The following is a 20,621-nucleotide window of genomic DNA, read 5'->3' as shown; positions in this document are numbered from 1 at the left end:
AGTAAGGCCTTTGACAAGGTTTCCCATGACATTCTGGCAAACAAGCTAGTAAAATGTGGGCTAGAGAATGTAAATATTACATGGATTTGTAATTTGTTGACTGGCCGAACCAAAGGGTGCTCAACAATGCCTCCTTTTCATCCTGGAGAGAAGTGACCAGTGGGGTCCCACAGGTCTCTGTCCTGGGCCCAGTGATATTCAACATCTTTATCAATGACTTGGATGACAGAATTGGGGGCATACTTATCAAATTTGCAGATGACACCAAATTAGGAGTAGTAGTTAATACTCCAGAGGACAGGATCAAAATTCAAAATGACCTGAACAGACTGAATTTCAACACAGAGAAATGTTGGTACTGCACAGAGTGGAAAAACGAAATGGAAAGATATAGGATGGGTGACACCTGGCTGAATGAGACTATATGTGAAAGGGATCTAGGAGTCCAAGTAGACTACAAATTGAACATCATTCCCACTCCTATAATTTCTTCCATTTGCACAAAAACTAGCGGAGATCAGAATTAGAATACAATATTAGACCTGTATTTTCTTACCTGGGCACATTGAGTTCTCTTCCATGTGGTCTCCTTGAAGCTTTGCTGAAGAAGAATTTGAGCCCAACTCCCACTGCTAAAGTGAAGCTAATGACACCACAGATGACGTACACGGTGCTGTTGCCCTGTTGCTTGCTCCCATTTGATGAATCGGGTCCATTTGTGGCTGTGCCAGCAACAGTAGTGGCAAACCACTGAGGGCTATCCCGACACTTCCCTTGCTCCAACCTCCTGGATCGGTCATCACAGCAGAACCGGTACTGGCATGTGCCGCAGCAGAACCGGTATCCCCCCGTAGTACAGTTGAATGCAGCATCATACTGCCCCATGACATCGTAATAGCCTTGGCACGTCTCAGAGGGCCGGACCCTGCTTGCACTCATGGTTGCATTGGTATTTGATGATGTCAAGCGCTTCAGGTGGGCCAGCAAGCTGGGCAACCCCCAACTCTGGTTTGTGTGATGGGGTACCTGAATGACAGCTAAAGCTGTGCGCCCAGCAAGGGCCTCCAGAGTAGCATACAGCATTACTGTCAGCAACTGGTACATGGTCAGCAGAAGAAATACAGCCAAGATGCTTGAGCAGGGTTTGCCAGTGCAGATTGCTCCAGGTATTTAAAAAGTGTACAAAAGAAATCCAGGAAGAAATGCTGCAAAGATAAAAAGAATATAAGAAAATTACAAAGAGCCCTTGCTGGATTAGACCAAAAGACCTTCTGGCTCAAAAATACAATTTCCAACAGTGGAGGTAGGGCAGCAGATCCTGGTCTTCTAGGCATGTCCCTCTGCTGGATGACAGAACTGTGTGGGCTATGAGATATCATCATCATCATCAGTTATATTCTGCTTTTCTCCCAGAATTGGGATCAAAAACACAGTACAATTAAAAATTTACAAAAATGACAATTAAAATGGAATTGAACTATTGCAATATTAAAATAGATGACTTGTTTAAACATAGAATACAATTAAAAAGATAAAAGCACTTTAAAAACATACACATTAAAACAATACCCTAAACTGGCCCCATGCAAGTAGGGAAGGGTGAAAGATCTTAGCCCATCATCAGTACTGAAGTGACACGCCACTGGCAGTCCAGGTTTAGCAACCTACCTCATCTTTGCCTCAGGTGGCAAAATGCCATGGGCCAACTCAACAAATGCTTTCCAGAAGCCACAAACAGAGCTTGCAGGCAGCAACCCACCCTATCATATACCCCCGTAATCTCATATTCAGAGGTACAGTATTCTGCCTCTGATAATGGAGGTTCTGTATTGCCACCATGGCTAATCAGGTTATTTCTCTTTCATGCAAACGTCATCTGAAAAACATCCTGCAAATGTAGTTTTTTTCAACTTTCTGTTCAGGTTAACTGCAAACATCATCTAAAAAAAACAACCCACAAATGGAGGTTGTTTTCAGTTTAAATTTAGTTTCTGTATGGGATTCGTTCCATGTGATAAACGCCAAAGCCACAAATGAGAAGGGCCAACTGCATGTGTGTGCGTGTGTTTTGCAGGAGAAAGTGCAATGGAAAGGTGCTGCCCTCCAAAGTCTACTGGAGGGCTAATGCAACCCCCTAGCCTTCCACAGTTGCCCATACCTACAGTAGACCGTCCGCAATCCTTACTAATGCTACTTTGTGTCCAGAGCCAGTGCCTCTTATTGTCATCCTTGGGCAAATATTGAAAGCTACAAATCCCAGCAATAATATTCCTGACACATGCACGTTGGGAGAGGGGTTGCCCTAGTTATGGCAGCACTCATGAATACACTGAATCTATGTGCACTGTGTCGGCTCAAAGCTAGGGTTGCCAGTTCTTAGGGTGGTGATTGTAGCAAATTGCTATGCTTCTCTGCGTCTCGCAGCAGGCAGACAACTGTCAAGGCAGCTGGCGCAGGTGAAAGTTGCAATAGTTGTGGGGAGTGGGGTGGGCATAGTGCAGTTCCTGAACCCCACTTCTATAGCCCCTGACCCCCAAGACATGAAAACATGCAAAATTACGCCTAGCCCTTCTCGCAGGCACAAACACTATGGACTATGACAGGAAGTGACATTTTGGGCTACTTGTCTTTTTAGACAATGGGCTACTTGTCTTTGCATCTTCTGCCAGCCACTATTCCAGTTTTCCCTGGAGCTTCCTTTACATATATCTACACAGGGCCAGTCATACCATTAGACAAAATGAGGCAGTTGCTAGAGTTGACTGATGCTAGATGGGCAATACTGACAATTGCCACTCCTGAATTTCCTGGCCATTCATCCTTGTTCGAGGACAAAGTGGTGCGTATACCATACAGCCTGCCTGCACTCCTAAATTAACCTGTTGCCCTCATGGGTGTTAGAGATCCATATCCAAAGCATTGTCAGTAAGGTGGAGCTGAACTGCTTAGTTTCTGTATATGGAATGGACGGGTGCTACCTTGTCCTTTGCCTCGGATGGGCCAATGTTGGACTGGCCTTGTACCTAATCTTTACTTATCTTTAAGCTGGATGCCTTCCTGGATGTTTTTCTTCTCCTATTAGATACTTTTTTTCTGCAATACAAGCTAGCAAGGACCAATGATAGGCAGACTAGAAGGTGTAGTGGTTGGAGCACTGGACTGGGAGGACACAGATTCAGAACTGCACCATCCCTCAGGCTAGCCTGCTTCATGGGGTTGTCATGAGGATAAATTGAGCAGGGGATACACACCACTTTGAGTACTCTGGAGTAAGGAAAGTAGTACTGGCAGTGGTAATGGCAACTGTAGGATTCAGTAAGCCCTTCATCATGAATTAGACATGCTAATACATAGATAGTTCAAATATGTCTTTGTTTCTAAGGCAATCATCATCTTCGTCGTCGTCATCATCATCATCCTAAACCCATTTGTTACAGAAGGTGAAAATAGAGCAATAAACTAAATAACTGGCAAGCTGGGGTCTTGGAATGCAGTCACCAAATTGAGCCATCTATGGCAGATGGCCTCAGCCTAGCTGTTTTAGGTCAACAGGCTCAATTTTAGTTACTTCAGTTTTTGGTTTTTTTTCGCTTTACAGTTTCATTTCCTCTTTCTCCCCCTATTCAGCACTAGACTAAGTTCAAGCTAGACACAAAGCTTCTGCTCTCCTACACAATAATCTGTTTTCACATTTGAGCAAAGAACAAGGAGTACCCACTGCTCTGCTTAAGCAATAAACTGGATAAACATCTCTTGAGGTCTGTAAGAGGGGAAAAAATGCTTTCAGGGCTGAATTCCGTCAATGCTACTTCAAGTAACACTTTTGTCACAAATACTGTCGTCAATAATAACAATTATCCATTCTCATAAGAACCAGCAGAAAAGATGTTATGGGGTTGGCACTATAGATGAGATAAATGGAGGTTCTGCCCAAATGAAAGATGAGTGTGAGAAAGATGAAAGAAATTATACCTCTCTGGGCCAGTGAAGTTCATTAAGTCTTCATATTTAATTTTAAAAGGTAAAGGTAGTCCCTTGGTAGTCCAACCAACTGTAGGGGGGCACTGCTCATCTCCGTTACTAAGCCAAAGATCCAGCGTTGTCCGAAAACGACTCAGGTGGTCATGGGGCCAGCATGACTGCACTGAATCCTTTTACCTTCTCACTGAAGTGGTACCTATTTATCCACTTGCATTTGCATGCTTTTGAACTGCTAGATTGGTAGAAGCTGGGACTAGTGATGGGAGTTCACTCCATCATGCAGCACTTGGGCCTCAAACTGCCAACCTTCCAATCTTACAATAGTCAGAATTGGCAGCTTAACTACTAAGCCACCACATCCCTTACATTTAACTAGCAGGTTTTAGAAAATGAGGCAGCATGGTGTAATGGTTTGAGCACTGGACTATGACTCTGGAGACCACAATTCAATTCCTACTTGGCCACAAAACCTACTAGGTGACTTTAGGCAAGTCACATGCTCTCAGCCTCAGGCGAAGGCAATGGCATACAGCCAAGAACAAATCTTGCCAAGAAAACCCCATGATGGGTTCACCTTAGGGGCACCAAAATTCAGAAACGACTTGAAGGTACACAACACATGCATAATGTAGATAGCATTGGTGAGTGGGCAGAAGCAATCATTATCGGCATGGAGAGGGAATGTCACCTTTCTCAAGGCCAGTCCAAGACACTTTGTATCTGAAGACAACAACAAGATGGTGTGACCAATGCCACATACAGATGGTGGCACCTGAATTCTAACAATGAGACAGTATCATATCTAAAGGGAGCATGTTAGGCTCAATGACACATACATCTCTGTCCTCTAATAGAGATGAACAATGTGGGTAGGAAAGGCCCAGGGGGAACAGACAGGGTCTACTAATGCTTCTACTTAATATATGCCACCAAAAGCAGTCACCTCACACTGCCTTCCATTTCTACAGTCCTGCAGCAATTTTCTCTTCTGATGATGATACTTTATTTGGAGCAAAATGTCCCATTGATGCCATGTATAGACACCAGAAAGCATCATAGACTTGGAACAACTGCTAAAGAAAGTCAAACAGACAAGAAAACAAAAATAATGCCCACAGAGGTTTTACATAAACCCAAGCTAGATAATGAGGAAATTGGAAGAGTTGAAGATTTATCCATACCTTGGATCAAACATTGGTCAGAAAGGAGAGTGCAGTCATGAAATAAGAAGACTAGGAATGGGAAGGGCAACCATGAAAGAACTAGACAAAATCCTAAAGTGCAAAGATATGCAATTGAATACTAAAGTCAGAATTGTCCTGGGAAAGGTAGAAGACAGTAGAAAGAAAGGAAGATTTCACACCAGATGGATGGACTCAGTCAGGGAGGTGATGGGCCTGAACCTGCAGAAATTGAGCAGAGAGGTTGAGGATAGGGAGACATGGAGATGTCTAATTCATAGAGTTGTCAAAGGCAACTAACAACAAACAACAACATTAGACCACCACAAAAAATTACCTCAGGGATAGCAGAAGGTGGATTGGGATTTACCAGTATAACCTATCTCATCCCAACCAAACATTTTTAACTATCTTCTTATCATCCCTGTTCAGCATGGCCTCCAGAATGGGGAAGACTGTGCTTGTACACTGTTGAATGATTTGCGGAAGACAACATTGAGTTTCTTCCTAGATCCAAACAACAGTGGCAACAAAAAAACCTTCCATTCTCTCACTTCTGAATCAGTCAGTTAGAATCCCTGATCTGTAGCAACTCAGGTGTAGATTAAAATGTGTATAAACAAGGTATATTGATGTATGGTTCATGAGGTACTATGAAGTTATGTTATGCACTGGATGGAAATAAATGCTCATTCCTCCACTGCAGTGAGAGAATCTCCAGTCCCTAAGCATAGAAATATCTAATTAAATTAGATAGCAATGCTCATGCTTTGGAGTCCACCTGATCTCATAAAAGCACCACTTTAAGATCTCTACACACATGACACTTAGCAACTTCCTATAAACCCCCCAAGATGAAAAGTGGGACACGTGTGGCCAAGCAATATACGAGTGTGTCAAGATGGCAAAAGTTACCAAGGAGGAAGAACACAAAAACTATGATAGACAGCAGCACTTTGCTTTTGCCTGAGCCTATTGGGAAAGGAAAGATTCTACCCTCCCTTCTGCATTAACTGAGTTCAAACTGCTTTTAATTTTTATCATTTTAGGTTTTAGTTTTAACATTTATTTTAGTTTTATTTTATTTATATCCCATATTTCCCTTTGCACAAGATCGAAGGTGGCTCTTTCGTACTTTGAATTCAGTTTGCAATAATGTGAACAACTGTATTATTTCATACTACCAAAACCTAGTGTACAATTCAGCAACAGCAACAGTAACAATGGATTGAATCCTGACTTAATCAACTTCAGGAAACACTGATACGAAATGTTCATTGGCAAAGGTCTGCAGCTCATACCTACTTGGGATGTACATGAAAGTGTCCCACAGATTCAATTCCTCCTGATATCTCCAGTTAGAGCTGCGAAAGACTCCTTGAAACTATAGAGAGCCTCATCTAATTTTTGTTGACAGCACTGAGCTAGATGGACCAATAGCCTTACCTGTTATAAGGCAGGGTTTTTTTTTTCTGTTCCTTTGATTTCAGTGTGCAACTTAAGACTGCCTCCAGCCCAAAAATAATAATGGAAACTATTTTTTAAAATACAGCACGAAAATATACAGTTTTTAAATATAAATTAGATGATTAGATTACAAAAACATTTTGATCCATTGAGGAAGTATCCTGGCTTAGTCAACCTATTTATAAGCAACCTCATAATAATTTCAGATAACATAAGTATCCCGGTGTGTGAGTGTGTTTTCAGTTGTGCATTATTACAATTTGTATTAACCTGCTTTTAAAAAACATATTTTGCAAAATTTCACATGCATGTAAATTATGTTCCTATGACATGGAGATTAACAGATGGACAGTTTAGGTGGATTCTGCAAGCCTTCAGAGGTGTAAGAATACTATATTTCAGGTTAAAATGATGAACATCACACTTTTAGCATTCACTTACTGTTCTGTCTTCACTTAAATATCTATCTTATTGTATCATGCTGGAGATAAATATTATTTACACAGAGACAGAGAGAGATTATGTTGATATACACTTAAATTTATGATAGTCTTTCCAGCGTTATTATAAGCTGGTTGTTCCATCTTACTTTTATTTCTCTCCCCATTCTGAACTGCTTTTGCAAAAATAAAATAAAATTACTTTTAAAAAATTCACATGCAGAGAGACACACAAAATTTATCATTCTATTAAATAAGCATTATAAAACAAATGCTTCTAAAATCTGTAGATGCCATTCCGGGAAAAATCCTGTCATGAAAAAGAAAGATGGTAATCCTTATTCTAAAATTACACCTGCATTTCTAAAACAGGTATGCCTCATGAGAATATAGGAGACCTGGCTGGATTAAACCAAAGTTCAATTTAATTATTTATTTTTAAATTTTAGGTATCAGCTGTCTTACAAAAATACCCAGGACAGCTAAAAACAACAAGGAAGGCTTAAAAAAGAAAGTTTAAAGAAATTAAGAAACAAAAACAGAAGCAACAGATCACATCAACTGCAGTTTACTAAACCGATAAAGCCAGGAATAATAAAAATCAAAGAACAGGGCAAGCCACAAGCTGCTGAAATACAGAACTTCTCAGCCAGCCATTACACCACAGTTGTAGGTGGGATGTGCAAAAAGAGACAGTGGTTGATCTAAATTGCTCCTCTCTACTGTTACAACATAAAATAATTTTTAGCATCTAATTTAGTCCGCCAGCATCCTGCTTCTCACAGCGTCCAAGCAGATGCCTCTAGGAAGCCCAAATGCCAGGAATGAAAGCCATAGGTCTTTTCTGCTTCCCAGCAGCTGATATTCAATGCAGTTCAATGTCATTACTTCAGATTTGAATATCTTGTTCTTTTAATTGTATTTATGGGCCATTTCATAATGCGGATACGTCTTTTGGATGTCCGCATTAAGCAATGAAGTAAAAGATGATCATACACGTGGCTCTGATCACAAGCACTCAGTGTTTCCTAAGCTACCTGATGTGGGAAACTGCAAATTTGTGTTTCCTAACATGTCGGGGACTGGTACCATATTTGTGCCATTAGCTACAACTGTTTCTTTCTTCCATGGGAGCTCTCCAGGGATCAGCAGCAGATGGCTCATGGACCAGCATTGGTCCACAAACCATCATTTTGAGTAGCACTGTACTAACCTGTACATTTTTCGTTAAATGGGCACTAATGTCATAAATCCCCCCACTGCAACTTTTGTTTAGAAAGACTGTTTAGAAAGACCTTGACATATTTGCAAGTTAAGAGAAGCAGTGAAGTGAAAAAAAAAGTGAAAACAATCTAGTGAATGAATATGTGAGCATATAGACTAGGATGGTAGAGTACCCCTGGCTTGTCACCCAATGAAGGTGCCTGATTTGCCTGTCCTCAAATCCTACCCTGTTCAGTGGCACACAAAGCTATAACCCAACAAATAAAAACTTAATGGCTTGTGGTTGATAGCTATCCTCTAAGAAATTGTCTAGTAAAGCCATCTAAACCAGTAGCCATCTGCGCATCTTGTGATAATGAATTCCATATATCCATACAGACGTATCAAGAGGCTTGCAAACGTTAATGGCCATTGGTCTTTTTACTAGCCTCTCAAGAGGCCAAGAGGCTGAATTTCCATGCTAGCCACAGAGAAAGGGAACCCCCCTGCTGTTACCATTTTTCCATAATGAATATGGAAGCCAAACAAACTGGTAGAGGAGGGACAGGTCTATCAATACTCCATCAGCCCTCTCACTTGCCTGGAGAGAATTTTGGTTGGATAGGAACATTACTCAGGGTGCTATGCTAATCCTAGCTTCATTTGGCAGAAGATCTGAGAGAGGAAATGGTGAGAAGAGAGGTGGTGAGAAAACATTCCTATGAGTATCAGTTTACATCACAGATCTCTCACACTAACTGCCCTCCCGGAGGCATTCTTGACTCTTTAATGTGAAGTGTTCTTCCACTTCTGACAATCTTGTGCCACCTATGGAGACTAGGCAAGTTGTTAAATGGAAGTATACTTTAATTGTATATTATATAAAGAGCTCCTTTCTTTTGTCCATATTGCCAATTCATTTCATAACCACACATTTCACATAACCACACATTACAGGAGGTGTAAGGACTTCTTCCTCTTCGTATTCTCAGTACCATATATAATATTATTAAATGCTGTCATGCTTTCCCTCTGTGTCTAGTTCTTTTTCCCACGGAAGAAAACCATGAATATTTCAGCTTTTGTATACCCGCCAACTGTTCTGATTTGGCAAAGACAAGCCTGATTAAATGTTCTGCTCTCCCACTTTTTTAGCTCCTTTTAAAATGTCCCATCTCTCTCCTCTTCTCACTTCCTTCTTTCTCCTTAGGCTACTTCAGTTATTGCAAACTGAGTGGTTAAAGTGCAGAAGTAGTTTGTACTCAGTTAACTCAGCAGGGGAGAAGAGAGGTGGGGTGAAATCTTTCCCTTCCACGTAAGCACATGCAAAAGCAAACTGCTGCAGCTTCTCCTAGTTTTTGACTTCTACATTAATAACTTGTGCCACTTTGACCACATTCTGATGGTGCTTAACCACACATGCCCCAATTTTTATCTGTTAAATGTTGGAAGGTATGCCTTTCCACAAAGGAAAGTGGCTCCAATCCCTCAGTTATTATGGTTCCCCTTGCTGGCACCCTTTTTAAAAAAGCTTTGATTATTCTTTTCATGACAGAGTCACTAAAACTATATGCGGTATTTTACACAGGGCTGGCCGCACCATTGGTTTGTAGATCTAAAAGCAAAAAAGCAGCTTGTGCCATTTGTTGTTGCCGTGTACCTTCAAATCATTTCCGACTTATGGCATACCATAGGCCTTCTTTTCAAAGTGGGCTTTGAGGAAGACAGGGCCAAAAAGAACTTCAATTTGCTATTACTATGTCAGTCTGAACTTACAGAGTTGCACCCAGGCTTTACTGCTGTGAGGAATACGGTGTCAAATAAAAATAAAATAAGAATAAAATAAATTCTAGGCACTCGCCAAGAGCAAGATCCAACTCTCCATGCCCACCCTACTGTATGATAGCCCCTGGCCAGAGACCTCCCAGACCAGAGACCTGGTGACGCATCCCTTCCTTCACTATCGTTCACAACCTTGCTCTGTGCAATGAACATCTTTCCATCTCTGTTGAGCCCTGGAGCCTTCTTTACATAGCTGATGCTCGCCTCCCAGTCCACCTCCCTGACAGAGCGAGAGGCAGCTTACCCCAGGGCAGTGACACACTGCCGTGTGGTTGGAACATGTGGCCGCATACTGACTTTATCAAGGTAACAGGGCTGTGAAGGCACTCTGTGTGTGTGTGTGTGTGTGTGTGTGATGGGAGAATGCAGCTCCATCTCCTGTGAACAGACACCAACCTGATCTGACATGGTTCAAGGGGATTTGTCTGCCCTGTCAGCTACCTACCAGCATGAATATGAAGGGGCAGGAATAAGGAGTGAAATAAAACCTAATATTTCCTCCTGGAAACCAACCAGAGTGTGGTTCTGTGGCTATTTTGCCCATCCACCAATAGAGCATCTTAGCACCCACAAGGGACTGCTGCTGTTTATATTTATTGGATTAATCTAACTGTGCCGCTTGCCCCAGGCTTGTGTTACAACGCACACCATCAAATGTAAACTCAACATCAACTTAATTTTTTTAAATTTAAATTTACCAAAGCTACATCCTTAATTAAAGAAAACTATGAATCTCTGTTACTAGGGATGGTACCGACTGTTCAGCAGAACTTTGAGACAGTCAGAGCTCCAAAAAAGTGTGGAAAGGAGTGTTGGACTCTAGGTCCAAGAATCCCCAGTCCTGTCCAGGTCAGCTGGAGAGTTGTAGTCCAAGAAGTGAGCTCTGAGCACACTTTTCAAGACCAGCCTTGTTGCTGCATTTACTTCAGAAATGTGTTTCTCACCGTCCTCTCAATAAATCACATTTCTATTAATCAAGTAAGTAATCAGTCAACAGCAGAAATACAGATTTATTCAGCTATATATCCATTGTATTCAGTAGGGCTCACAGACATGTGAACACTTAAAGTCGAGCCTAAACCTGAACATCTTTGCACATCAGAATAATGACACCTCTAAATAACAAAGCAAACGTTCTTTTTTGTTTTCTTTTGATTGTTACATTCAGTGCAGATTCTGAAATGTTTTGTCCTCATAATCCAATAGAAGGAAGTCAAACAGGCACATATAACCAGAGGTGAGCAATACATTTTCAAATTTTAATAATTAGAAAAGACCTGACATTCATTTCTGGCTGGAAGTGAGACTAAACAAGGTCTCTGTGTATGTGTGAGTCCGTATCCATCCCTTCAAGTTGCCTGTTGACTTATGGTGACCCCATGAATTTCATAGAGTTTTCTTAGAGAAAGAATACTCAGATATGATTTTGCCAGTTCCTTCTTCTGAAATATAGCCTATAACACCCAGTATTCATTGGCAGTCTCCCATCCAAGTACTAACCAGGCTTGACCTTCCTTAGATTCCAAAATCAGATGGGATCTGGGCCATCAACTAACTTAAGCAGCTTTAAAAGAGGCTGACCATAGTTAGCTTCCAAGATCAGAAAGGATTGGTTGCTTTTACACTGAACCAAAGTCCTATATCTTGCTTTAGAAGAGAATTGTCACTCCTTGAGATTTCTAGGAGTCGTGATCCTCTTTCCTGGAGCAAAACTAGGCAAAGAACAGGAAGCAGGAGGAATCAAAGGGCCTGAACAGAGATGCAAAAATAAAGCTGCTTCAGGTCACTTTGGAGGAATGCTGTTTAAATGCTGCATGCGTCCTAAGAGGCCGGAAGTCACACCAAAGCCACGGTCCAGTCTTAAGGACTAGAGTGCAGCTTTGCCACGGCTTTTGGCCTCTTAAGATGTGCGTGCCCTTTAAAAGCATACCTCCAAAGTGACCTGAAGCAGTTTTATTTTGGCCTGTCTGTTCAGGCCCAAAGTTTGCAAAAACAGGCAGAACCCCCTGATGTCCACAGGCTAGCTGTTTTCCAGCCCTGATGTACACCAACTTTCTAAATCTGTACTGTATTTAGGATTATACGAAGCTGTGTTATGCCAAGTCAGTCCATTAGTCTATTTGACACAGTGTATATTGACAGTAGCTTAATGGGACTCCAAACAGGAGTCTTTTTCTTGGTGCTATCTGAAGGTGCTGGGACTTTCTTCATGAAAAGCAAGTACTCAACCATTCAGCCACGGTAATCCACATGGCTCTTCTCCTACAGAGTAGGAATATCGTTATGATAACACATCATCAGTAGAAACAAATGTGTTTATGGCCGTACTTCTTAAGAAGGACAGAAAGCATACTTAAATGTTACAACAAGAATTTTTTTAGCGGAGGCACTCCCTTTACGAGAATGGCACTTCTAAGATGATGCTGAGAAAATCTGTTACACAGTGTATCACATGTTGTACATGAGACCAAAGATGCATCAACATAACTGGATAATAGATTGCCAAATCTGCAAGTTCTCTTACTTTTAGCCTAAAAAATATACATATATCCAATTAGAATACTATCTCAAGAAAGGATGGGCTCTGTAACCCAGAATAAATTTGCAACCAATGAATTGCAGTTTCAATACATCTTCCATTTTGGGCCACTCAGTATGAAGAAAGTGATCACAAGGTCCCAGAAGTCAGTGTGCCGTGCAAAGGACTATGAAAGAGTACAAGGACGGGAAATAAAATATATAAAGATGGATAGGCATCCAAAGAGAGAAGCATCTCAGGAATTATTTTAGATTGTACATCTTGACGAACATTTGTTCCTCACAAATTATGGGATCCCACTAATAGGCGTCTAACAATCCTGCACCTAGCTATGACCCTTTTATACTGCTTTGCCCCTTCTCTGCCACCACTGGGCCAATTGCTATTACATAAAACATCTCCTTAGCTTGAAGATTCTCTCATACACACATATCACCAGTGCTTAAAACACAATATTTAGGATACTGGATAAATTAAATATCCAGCTCACACAGACACACACATTTACATTTTGTTCTTTGCAATGGGGTGCCAGCCTTGAAGATTTCTAAGCTCCCTGAGCTAGACTGTGCGGGGGGAGGTTGCACTCGTGTTTATAACAGTCTGTTTGGTGCCTGTGAGGATAAAAGTCTGTGCATATGTGAGGAAGAGATGGGGATAATTTTGCATATCTGTGAATGATTCTAGCCATTTTATGCATATGTATGTATGGAATGCGAATTCATATTGCATCATCATGCTCTACGGCTCTGCAGGTATTTTTAAGAATGTGTAATCGATTTTCTCTCGCTCTCTCTGTATGAATTTGTGGATATGCAGAGTTGTTTCCAATGGCATAGATTTCTTCTCATGTTTCTATACCAACTTTCTGTCCATTCTGATAAATTATCTTTGCTTAACTTCCTTCCTTCCTCGCCTGCACTCTCTCTTTCTCTCTCTCTCTGTGCGTGTGACTGTGGAAACATGTGTCTGCCTTTCTGCAGATCACTGTGTGCCTTTGCCTTCATGGAGCAGGTGCCTATCTTTTCCTCTCCATCTGGTTGAAAATCGGTTATTCAAATGAGAAATTAAGCGAGAATGTGAGAGAGAGAGAGAGAAGGAACATCCCCTCCTTTTTCCTTTTTTATATATAAGGGAATTACTGGGGAGTTGTTTAACTCAGGTTTGTAAAAACTACTCAGCTGGTCATCTGTAAAGTGTCTCCAAGGCAGAGCCAGGACATGTTATCAACATGATCGATCTATCTAAACCAAGAGCAACAAAGATATATGGAGGCAGGCAGGCCAATTACTCTTGAAAGGCTTGCTTAACAGAAGATAGTGATACCTTAATTGGTCCAACCAAAATGCTAATATACATGTTGCAAGCATTCGAAGCTCCGTATACTTTGCTATATGGCCAACACAGCTACCTCTGGATATGTTTTCTTGTTTAACGGGATATCTAAAATTATTATTTAAGATTATCTAAGATCATCAGCAGAGGCCCTGTTATATATCCCACCATCCTGTGAGGCTACGCTGGTGGGTATGGCACAGCTTTCTCTACAGCAGCATTAAAACTGTGGAATTCCTCCCAAACTGGGTTGTCAGAGTTAATACTGGAAAAGGTTCTTGTAACTTTAATGGGTTGTGTAGAAAAGGGAATTTCAGCAGATGTTGCTTGTCATGGAGTCAGGGAACAAGCAACATATGCTGAAAGTTCCTCTTCTACATAACCATTAAAGGTACAGAAGCTCACTCCAGTTTTCAGTCTAGCAAGGCTCCATCTCTTCTGGGTTTCTAGCAGTGAAGACTATTCAGTGTTGCCTTAAATTAGGAGTTTCTGCTGTCATGTCTTTTTAAACTGTTTGGATGGTTTTTAATTGCTTTTTTAGTTATTTCTTTAGTATCCGTAAAGTGTTTTTTATCAATTGTGCATTATCTTGGGCACCTTGGTGTTTGACAAGCAATAAATGCCTCAAATAAATAATAAGAAATACATTTTCATTGCTGGATCAAAAGAACCAGGTTGATCACAGAGTTGGTTTAGAAATATAAGGCAGATTCACTGGCCTAGATTAGATGGAAAGAAGTACAGTCAGCCCTCTGTATCCACAGATATTTTTATCCATGGATTCAAGCATCCACAGCTTGAAAATATTTTTAAAATATATACATTCCTAAAAGCAAACCTTGATTTTGTTATTTTATATAAGGGGCACCATTTTACTATGCCATCGTATTTAATGGGATTTGAACATGAACATCCACAGACTTTGATATCTATGAGGGGTCCTGGAACCAGACCCCAGCGGATATCAAGAGCCTACTGTACACAGAATCATAACTCCTTGGATGTAATGAATCTGGAGTAACTATTAACTCCTGTTTTTACGTTCATGTTTTCTAATGCACTCTGTAAACCTAGTCCACCCATAAATGTGCATTGAGCACAAAAGATGACTAAGGTTTTAAGAGACTTCTTATCTATTTTAATGTTAAGTAAGATTAATGTTTAGTATATACAGATTCTTTGACAGCAGTGTAAATTTCTCAAATCTGTGGTATTTATTTGACAACACAGAGAAAATGTAATCCTCATCCATCTGTGTTTGGCAAACTGACACCATGAAAGACTATCAGTAATGGCTAATCCCATACAAACATACCTGAATCAGATTTTAGTTCAATACACACATCCCAACTGTATTGTGATAGCTATTTTGCTATATTATCAAAAGGGTTGCAGTGACGTACCAGAAGCACACAGTAGGGAGTTACTTTGACCGAATGGTTTATATGAGATGGAGAAAGGTCCATAGCCTTGTCCTGGATGCAAGGTATATTCCTCTCTATGAATTAGTCTGCTATTTTATACCCACTTATCTGGGAGTAGGCCTCACTGAATTAAACGGGACTAACTTCTCAGCAGACAGACACAGAGTTGTCCTGTTAAATATGTAGAAAATAATTTGCCAGTTCCATTACTTTTGGGACTCATCACATACAGTGGTACCATGACATACTAAAACACTCTTAATGGTCTTAATGGTCTCTGATCATGGCCTATGAAATTATCCAGAATGCCAGAGTGCCAGTTCATAATTTCTCATCAGCATCTTGTACCAACATTTCTATTATGAATCAGGTACTGCTTTAACTATACCTTTGGCATATAGACACAAAATGAGTAATTACTCTACAGTGTTCAATACATTTTCAAGATGCAGTCATTTTTAGTTCATGAATCATCTGCCTTTGAATCAATTCATAACTTTAATCCATTCATTCAAATTCATATTTGTATTTGTAAAATATGATTGTTCATTGTTTTTTTTAAAATATTGAAGGAAATAGAAGATAACTTTGAATTAGGATGGCACTATTCCTCCTGACCTTTGGCCAACAATCAAATTGTATAATTTTGTCTCTCCTTTGGCTTTAAAAATTTGGTTTTTAGAATATTCTGTTCCTAAATAAAGTTTTGTTTTGGTTCTGTTTTTATATTATGATTTTGTTGCACAATGTTTTTGGAATCCTGGTTGCCAGAACACTGAATTATACATTCTTTTGCTAATAAATAAATAATATTTAATAAACAAAGGAGATCACCCACAAATACCAGATGCTGTAGGCTGTGTTTCAGAGGAAGGAACTGGCAAAACCACCTCTGAGTATTCCTTGCCTAAGAAAACTCCATGAAATTCATTAGGTTGCCATAAGTCGACAGGCGATCTGAAGGCACAGACACACACACACACTGTCCATTTGTAGAATAAAAGTGTATCGTTAGCATTCTCTTTTACATTCTCGGTTATTGTAGCAAAACCCAGAATGAACACATCTTCAAGAAATAAATGAATGCGCTTATAACTTACGGGGAGAATTATTAAAATGGGTGGCTACTTGATTAATTTACTGATTCAATTTGATCAATTTACTGATTAAACCAATTCATTTAAACAGTAAGTACAAAAGATGATGAAAAGGAATTCCAAGAAATCACTCTCAACGTGGCCCTGAAAGTGAAGCCATTTATTGTCAGAACAATCAGTTACCCAGAGATCTTTGCAGGCTGACACATGCAGCCAGAAAGAATATACAGTTACTCACAAATCTCTGTTCTAAGCATCGTCACTGCAAGGCAGCGGATGATTGTCCACATGCTTGTGCCCACGAGAGACTGATATGATATAGGAATCTGATGAAAGGAATCTGACAAGAGCTGACTTCCCAATCATATCCCTCATGCTCACCATATTACTTCAGGGAGTGGAGAAGGAAGGTTTGCTATGGGATGAGTATTACATCTTGTAAAGCACCATGTGCAGTGATGGCACTCTATAAATAAATAGATGATGATGATGATGATGATGATGATGATGATGATGATGATGATATAATGTTTATCAGTAATCAAGCCAGAATGCTATGCATTATATTGGCAATATGATGTGATTCACCAGTACTTGTTGCCAAAAGGGCTGTCATGTGCAGATTGTGCGCTTCCACTATTGCCAACCTCCTTCTGCATGCTTCCCCTTTCAGCATAGTTCATATAGAAAAGCATGGTCTCAAAAGTGAGCCAAGTTACTCAGAAGGCACTGTCATGAGGTCTTGCATGCCAGATTTCATAATTGCATCCTCCAGCTCATTAGGTATTACTATTACTACTACTACCACCACCTCAGCATCCTAAATCAGAACTCATGGAATCCCACAAGTCCTCCTATGGTCCTCTTCTCTCTCAGAAGGTCCACAAATAATCCCATTTAAAGGTGAGGAAACCTATTTTATAGAAGGCATGTGGCAGTCCATCAAGGCCAAAATGACTCCTTCTCCCCCCCCCATCACCCCTTTTCTCCCCTTCTTTCCCCAATAACTGGTCCTCATTCATCTGACAGAATCTAGGCAGCCTTGCTGTTTCCATGGCAACGTTGCCATGGAAACTGCAGAGTCCATTCTCTCCTCTCATCCGCCATCCTTCACAACCACAGCCTTTCCCCAGGCAACCCCCCCCAACAAAAAAACCCATCAGGGGGACTCAAGAAAGAGGATGAGAGGGGCAGGAGCTTTACCTACCCTACCTTTTGCACCTTGTTTGGAAGCCCAGGTGGGTCTTCTGGAAGACAGGGAATATTGCAAGACACATTATTAAGCTCACTACGTATTCACCACCACCACCCCACTCTTTGTTCTCTGCCAAGTAGTTAGCCAGATCCATCTTCTCTTTCAAATCTTTCTCATTTTATTGATTTTTAAAATCATGCTATGCATTGCCTCCCTCACATCCTATTAGACTCTGCCCCGCGTCTTTCCTTCACTCCATCGCTCCATCTTCTTCCACACCTGTCCATCACAGACTACCTGGAGTGCCCCCAGATAACCTTCTTCTGTGACAGATCCCTCCTCTCACTGTGTAAGTTTCCACTACCAGACACTTGTGAGTGGGCACAGCCTCGGCCTCAAATATTGTCTGTGACACCAGCTTCACTGGAGATTTGGAAGGCAGGATGCTGCTTCCATGAGTTTCAACTTGCGTGTTGTCCCACATACACAAACACTACTGCCCTTTCGTGCACATACGTTGCTGCTCACACAGACATACTTTTTTTAAAAAAAATTAACAAACAAAACATGACAATAAACAGAATACTAAAACAACAACAAATAAAAATAATGTCAGAGACAGAAAACCCTCAAATGTGGCTATTTCAAATTAAAATAACCACATAGACATATGTCAGGGTACACACAAATGCACTCATGCTGGTCTAACTCTGTGTGCATGCAAGGACTTCACGCATCCACGACTCTCTAAGCTCCTTTCCTATGCAATGTGTGTGTGTTGGCTTTGTGTCTCTATGCAATCCAGCCCATGTTCACAAATTGCATATATATGTTCACTGCTATCTCTGGTCACATACAAACACAGACTTATTAGTATACCTGTCCAAGTGTCCCTCATGTGTACACAAAACCAACCCTTTTCAAACATGCATACACACTAAGGACATCAGAGGCATGTAGGTGCAGAATAGCACAGCGATCAGTTGTGCCCCTATCCTGTCATCACAAACTCACACCTGGCACCTGTTTCTTTTTGTATCTGTTCCTCAGTTAAAATCCAGGCATTAGTGCAGTGCGGCAGCCCTCCAGGAGACAGCGGGAGCGAGTGGGGGAGTACTGTGGTTAATTTATGCCGGCTTTGCCAGTCGGTGACATATCAGAAGAGTCAGCTTATATCATCTTCATTCAGCATTTGTGCGTGTGTAAAAGAGATTAAGACCAGGAGGGGAAGAAGCAAGTAATCCTCATGTGTAAATGTGACAGGAAGCAATCTTTTAAAAGCTGTCAGTCCATAATTTCAATCAAAGGGATGTGTCCCAAAAGGAAAACATACTTAGATACAGTCACATAAAGTAACGTATTTACAACCCAGCCTCCCTCCCGCAACACAAGCCGCCACATACCCAAAGCTGAAAGAGACGTAATGCACAACCTGTGATTTGATATGCACAAACACACAAAGGATCTGTCACATGCCCAGAGCTGCAGCAGTCTCTCTCACACACACACGAAACAAAAGCACACAGTTCTGAACATCAAATTGCAATGCACAAAAGCTTCCAGTACATAAACAGACTAGCAGACAACCTCCCAGAATCAAAGAACAGTTGTATAAAGGCAATCAACGATGCACGCACATGCATTCACACACACTCAAGCAAATCTGTAAGAATTTGGAAAGGGACACAAAGCATTGCCACACATACTTAAATATATACATACATTCTAGCCAAACTATATGCACCATTAAAATCAATTGCATAATGATTGCCTCATCTCTCTTTCACACACACATCAGGGACCACCTTCCTCTCAAGCCATCCCAAGAGCAATGCCACATCTCATCTGAATTCCAACACAGCCCTTCCACCTGATACTCAAACTGGGTTGAGCTTGCACCAGAATAAGATCTCTCTGTATTGCACAACACTGGTCAGTCCTTTTTGCACCAGAGATCGATAACCTTTCTCCCACATCCCAAAGTATCCATTAGTTTTTGACATGAAATCTGATTTGGTTATGTCTGTGTAGTGCAAACCAGAATAACCTCTGAAGCAAAAGTGTACATTTTGAAACACACACCCATGTCCATGTACATACATACAGAGCGCACTGGAAAGCATGATCTAATAAATCAGGTACATTACATACACACATAGCCAAATTATTTAAAAGATCTTTTCCCCATCCATTATTCTGCCCCACATAGCAGTACTTGCCATCTTCCACTTTCTTGAGCCACTTTAGGCTCATCTGGCACACCCAGCTTTGGTTCCTAGAGGCACATAATCTGTCTCATGCCATGTTACACAAATATCAGGCTTACCTTGATCCGTTTTTCAAAAATCCCATACAAAATACTCCCTCTGTTACTGTTGATTTTTCTTGCTGCAGTCCAGCAATGACAAAAAGCTATTGTTCCTTTTTTCTAAGGGGGAGTGCTTGAAATTCCAGATGTTCCTCCACACCTTCAGTAAGGAAATACTTATTTTTTTTTCCTAATAGAAAAAAAATGCCCACCTCAAAAGTGGGTACTTTCTATTAAAAAATAGAATTCCACTCTGGGAGAGGCAAGGCAACACATGAATTAGACATGATGCTTGAAGTATTCCATTGGCTGGTTGGCAAGCAGAAAGCTGTTCCGATTGGCGCAGGAAATGTGCTTGATGGATAACCACAGCCCCTCACTCAAACCTGTGTCCCCCTCCTCCAAACTGCTCCAAGTCCCAAAGGAGTGAAGAGGCTGAGTAGGAAGAGCTTTCATTAACAAAAAGAGTGAGCATCCAGCAAAGGAAGGGGCAAAAAAGAGTGGGATGCAGGAGCATGGGATTGGACAGGGAAGGCTGTCAATCAAGTAGGATAATTCATCCACCTTTCTATCCCTCTTCTTCTCAGTCTCCCTCTCTCTCTCTTTTCT

The 20,621-nt window shown here is 40.9% G+C and overlaps 1 protein-coding gene across 1 annotated transcript; it reads right to left on the bottom strand.

Annotated features, from left to right (window-relative positions):
• Positions 1–552: 552 nt before the first annotated feature.
• LOC121933796 (protein shisa-7-like) lies at positions 553–20,413 on the bottom strand. Its single transcript, XM_042473786.1, has 2 exons — positions 20,031–20,413; positions 553–1,205 (listed from the first exon to the last, which is right to left on the bottom strand). Exon 2 carries the CDS (start codon positions 1,102–1,104, stop codon positions 553–555), a length of 552 nt encoding a protein of 183 aa, XP_042329720.1. The 5' UTR covers positions 1,105–1,205; positions 20,031–20,413.
• Between the last annotated feature and the right edge of the window lie 208 nt (positions 20,414–20,621).

The sequence above is a fragment of the Sceloporus undulatus genome, chromosome 6 (assembly GCF_019175285.1).
Source record: "Sceloporus undulatus isolate JIND9_A2432 ecotype Alabama chromosome 6, SceUnd_v1.1, whole genome shotgun sequence".
NCBI lineage: Eukaryota > Metazoa > Chordata > Lepidosauria > Squamata > Phrynosomatidae > Sceloporus > Sceloporus undulatus.
The sequence above is the reverse complement of the archived record's forward strand: the minus strand, read 5'-3'. Positions and strand labels throughout refer to the sequence as shown.

Coding starts and splice junctions, on each gene's coding strand:
- LOC121933796 (XM_042473786.1), bottom strand. CDS start 1,104: ATGTACCAGTTGCTGACAGTAATGCTGTATGCTACTCTGGAGGCCCTT.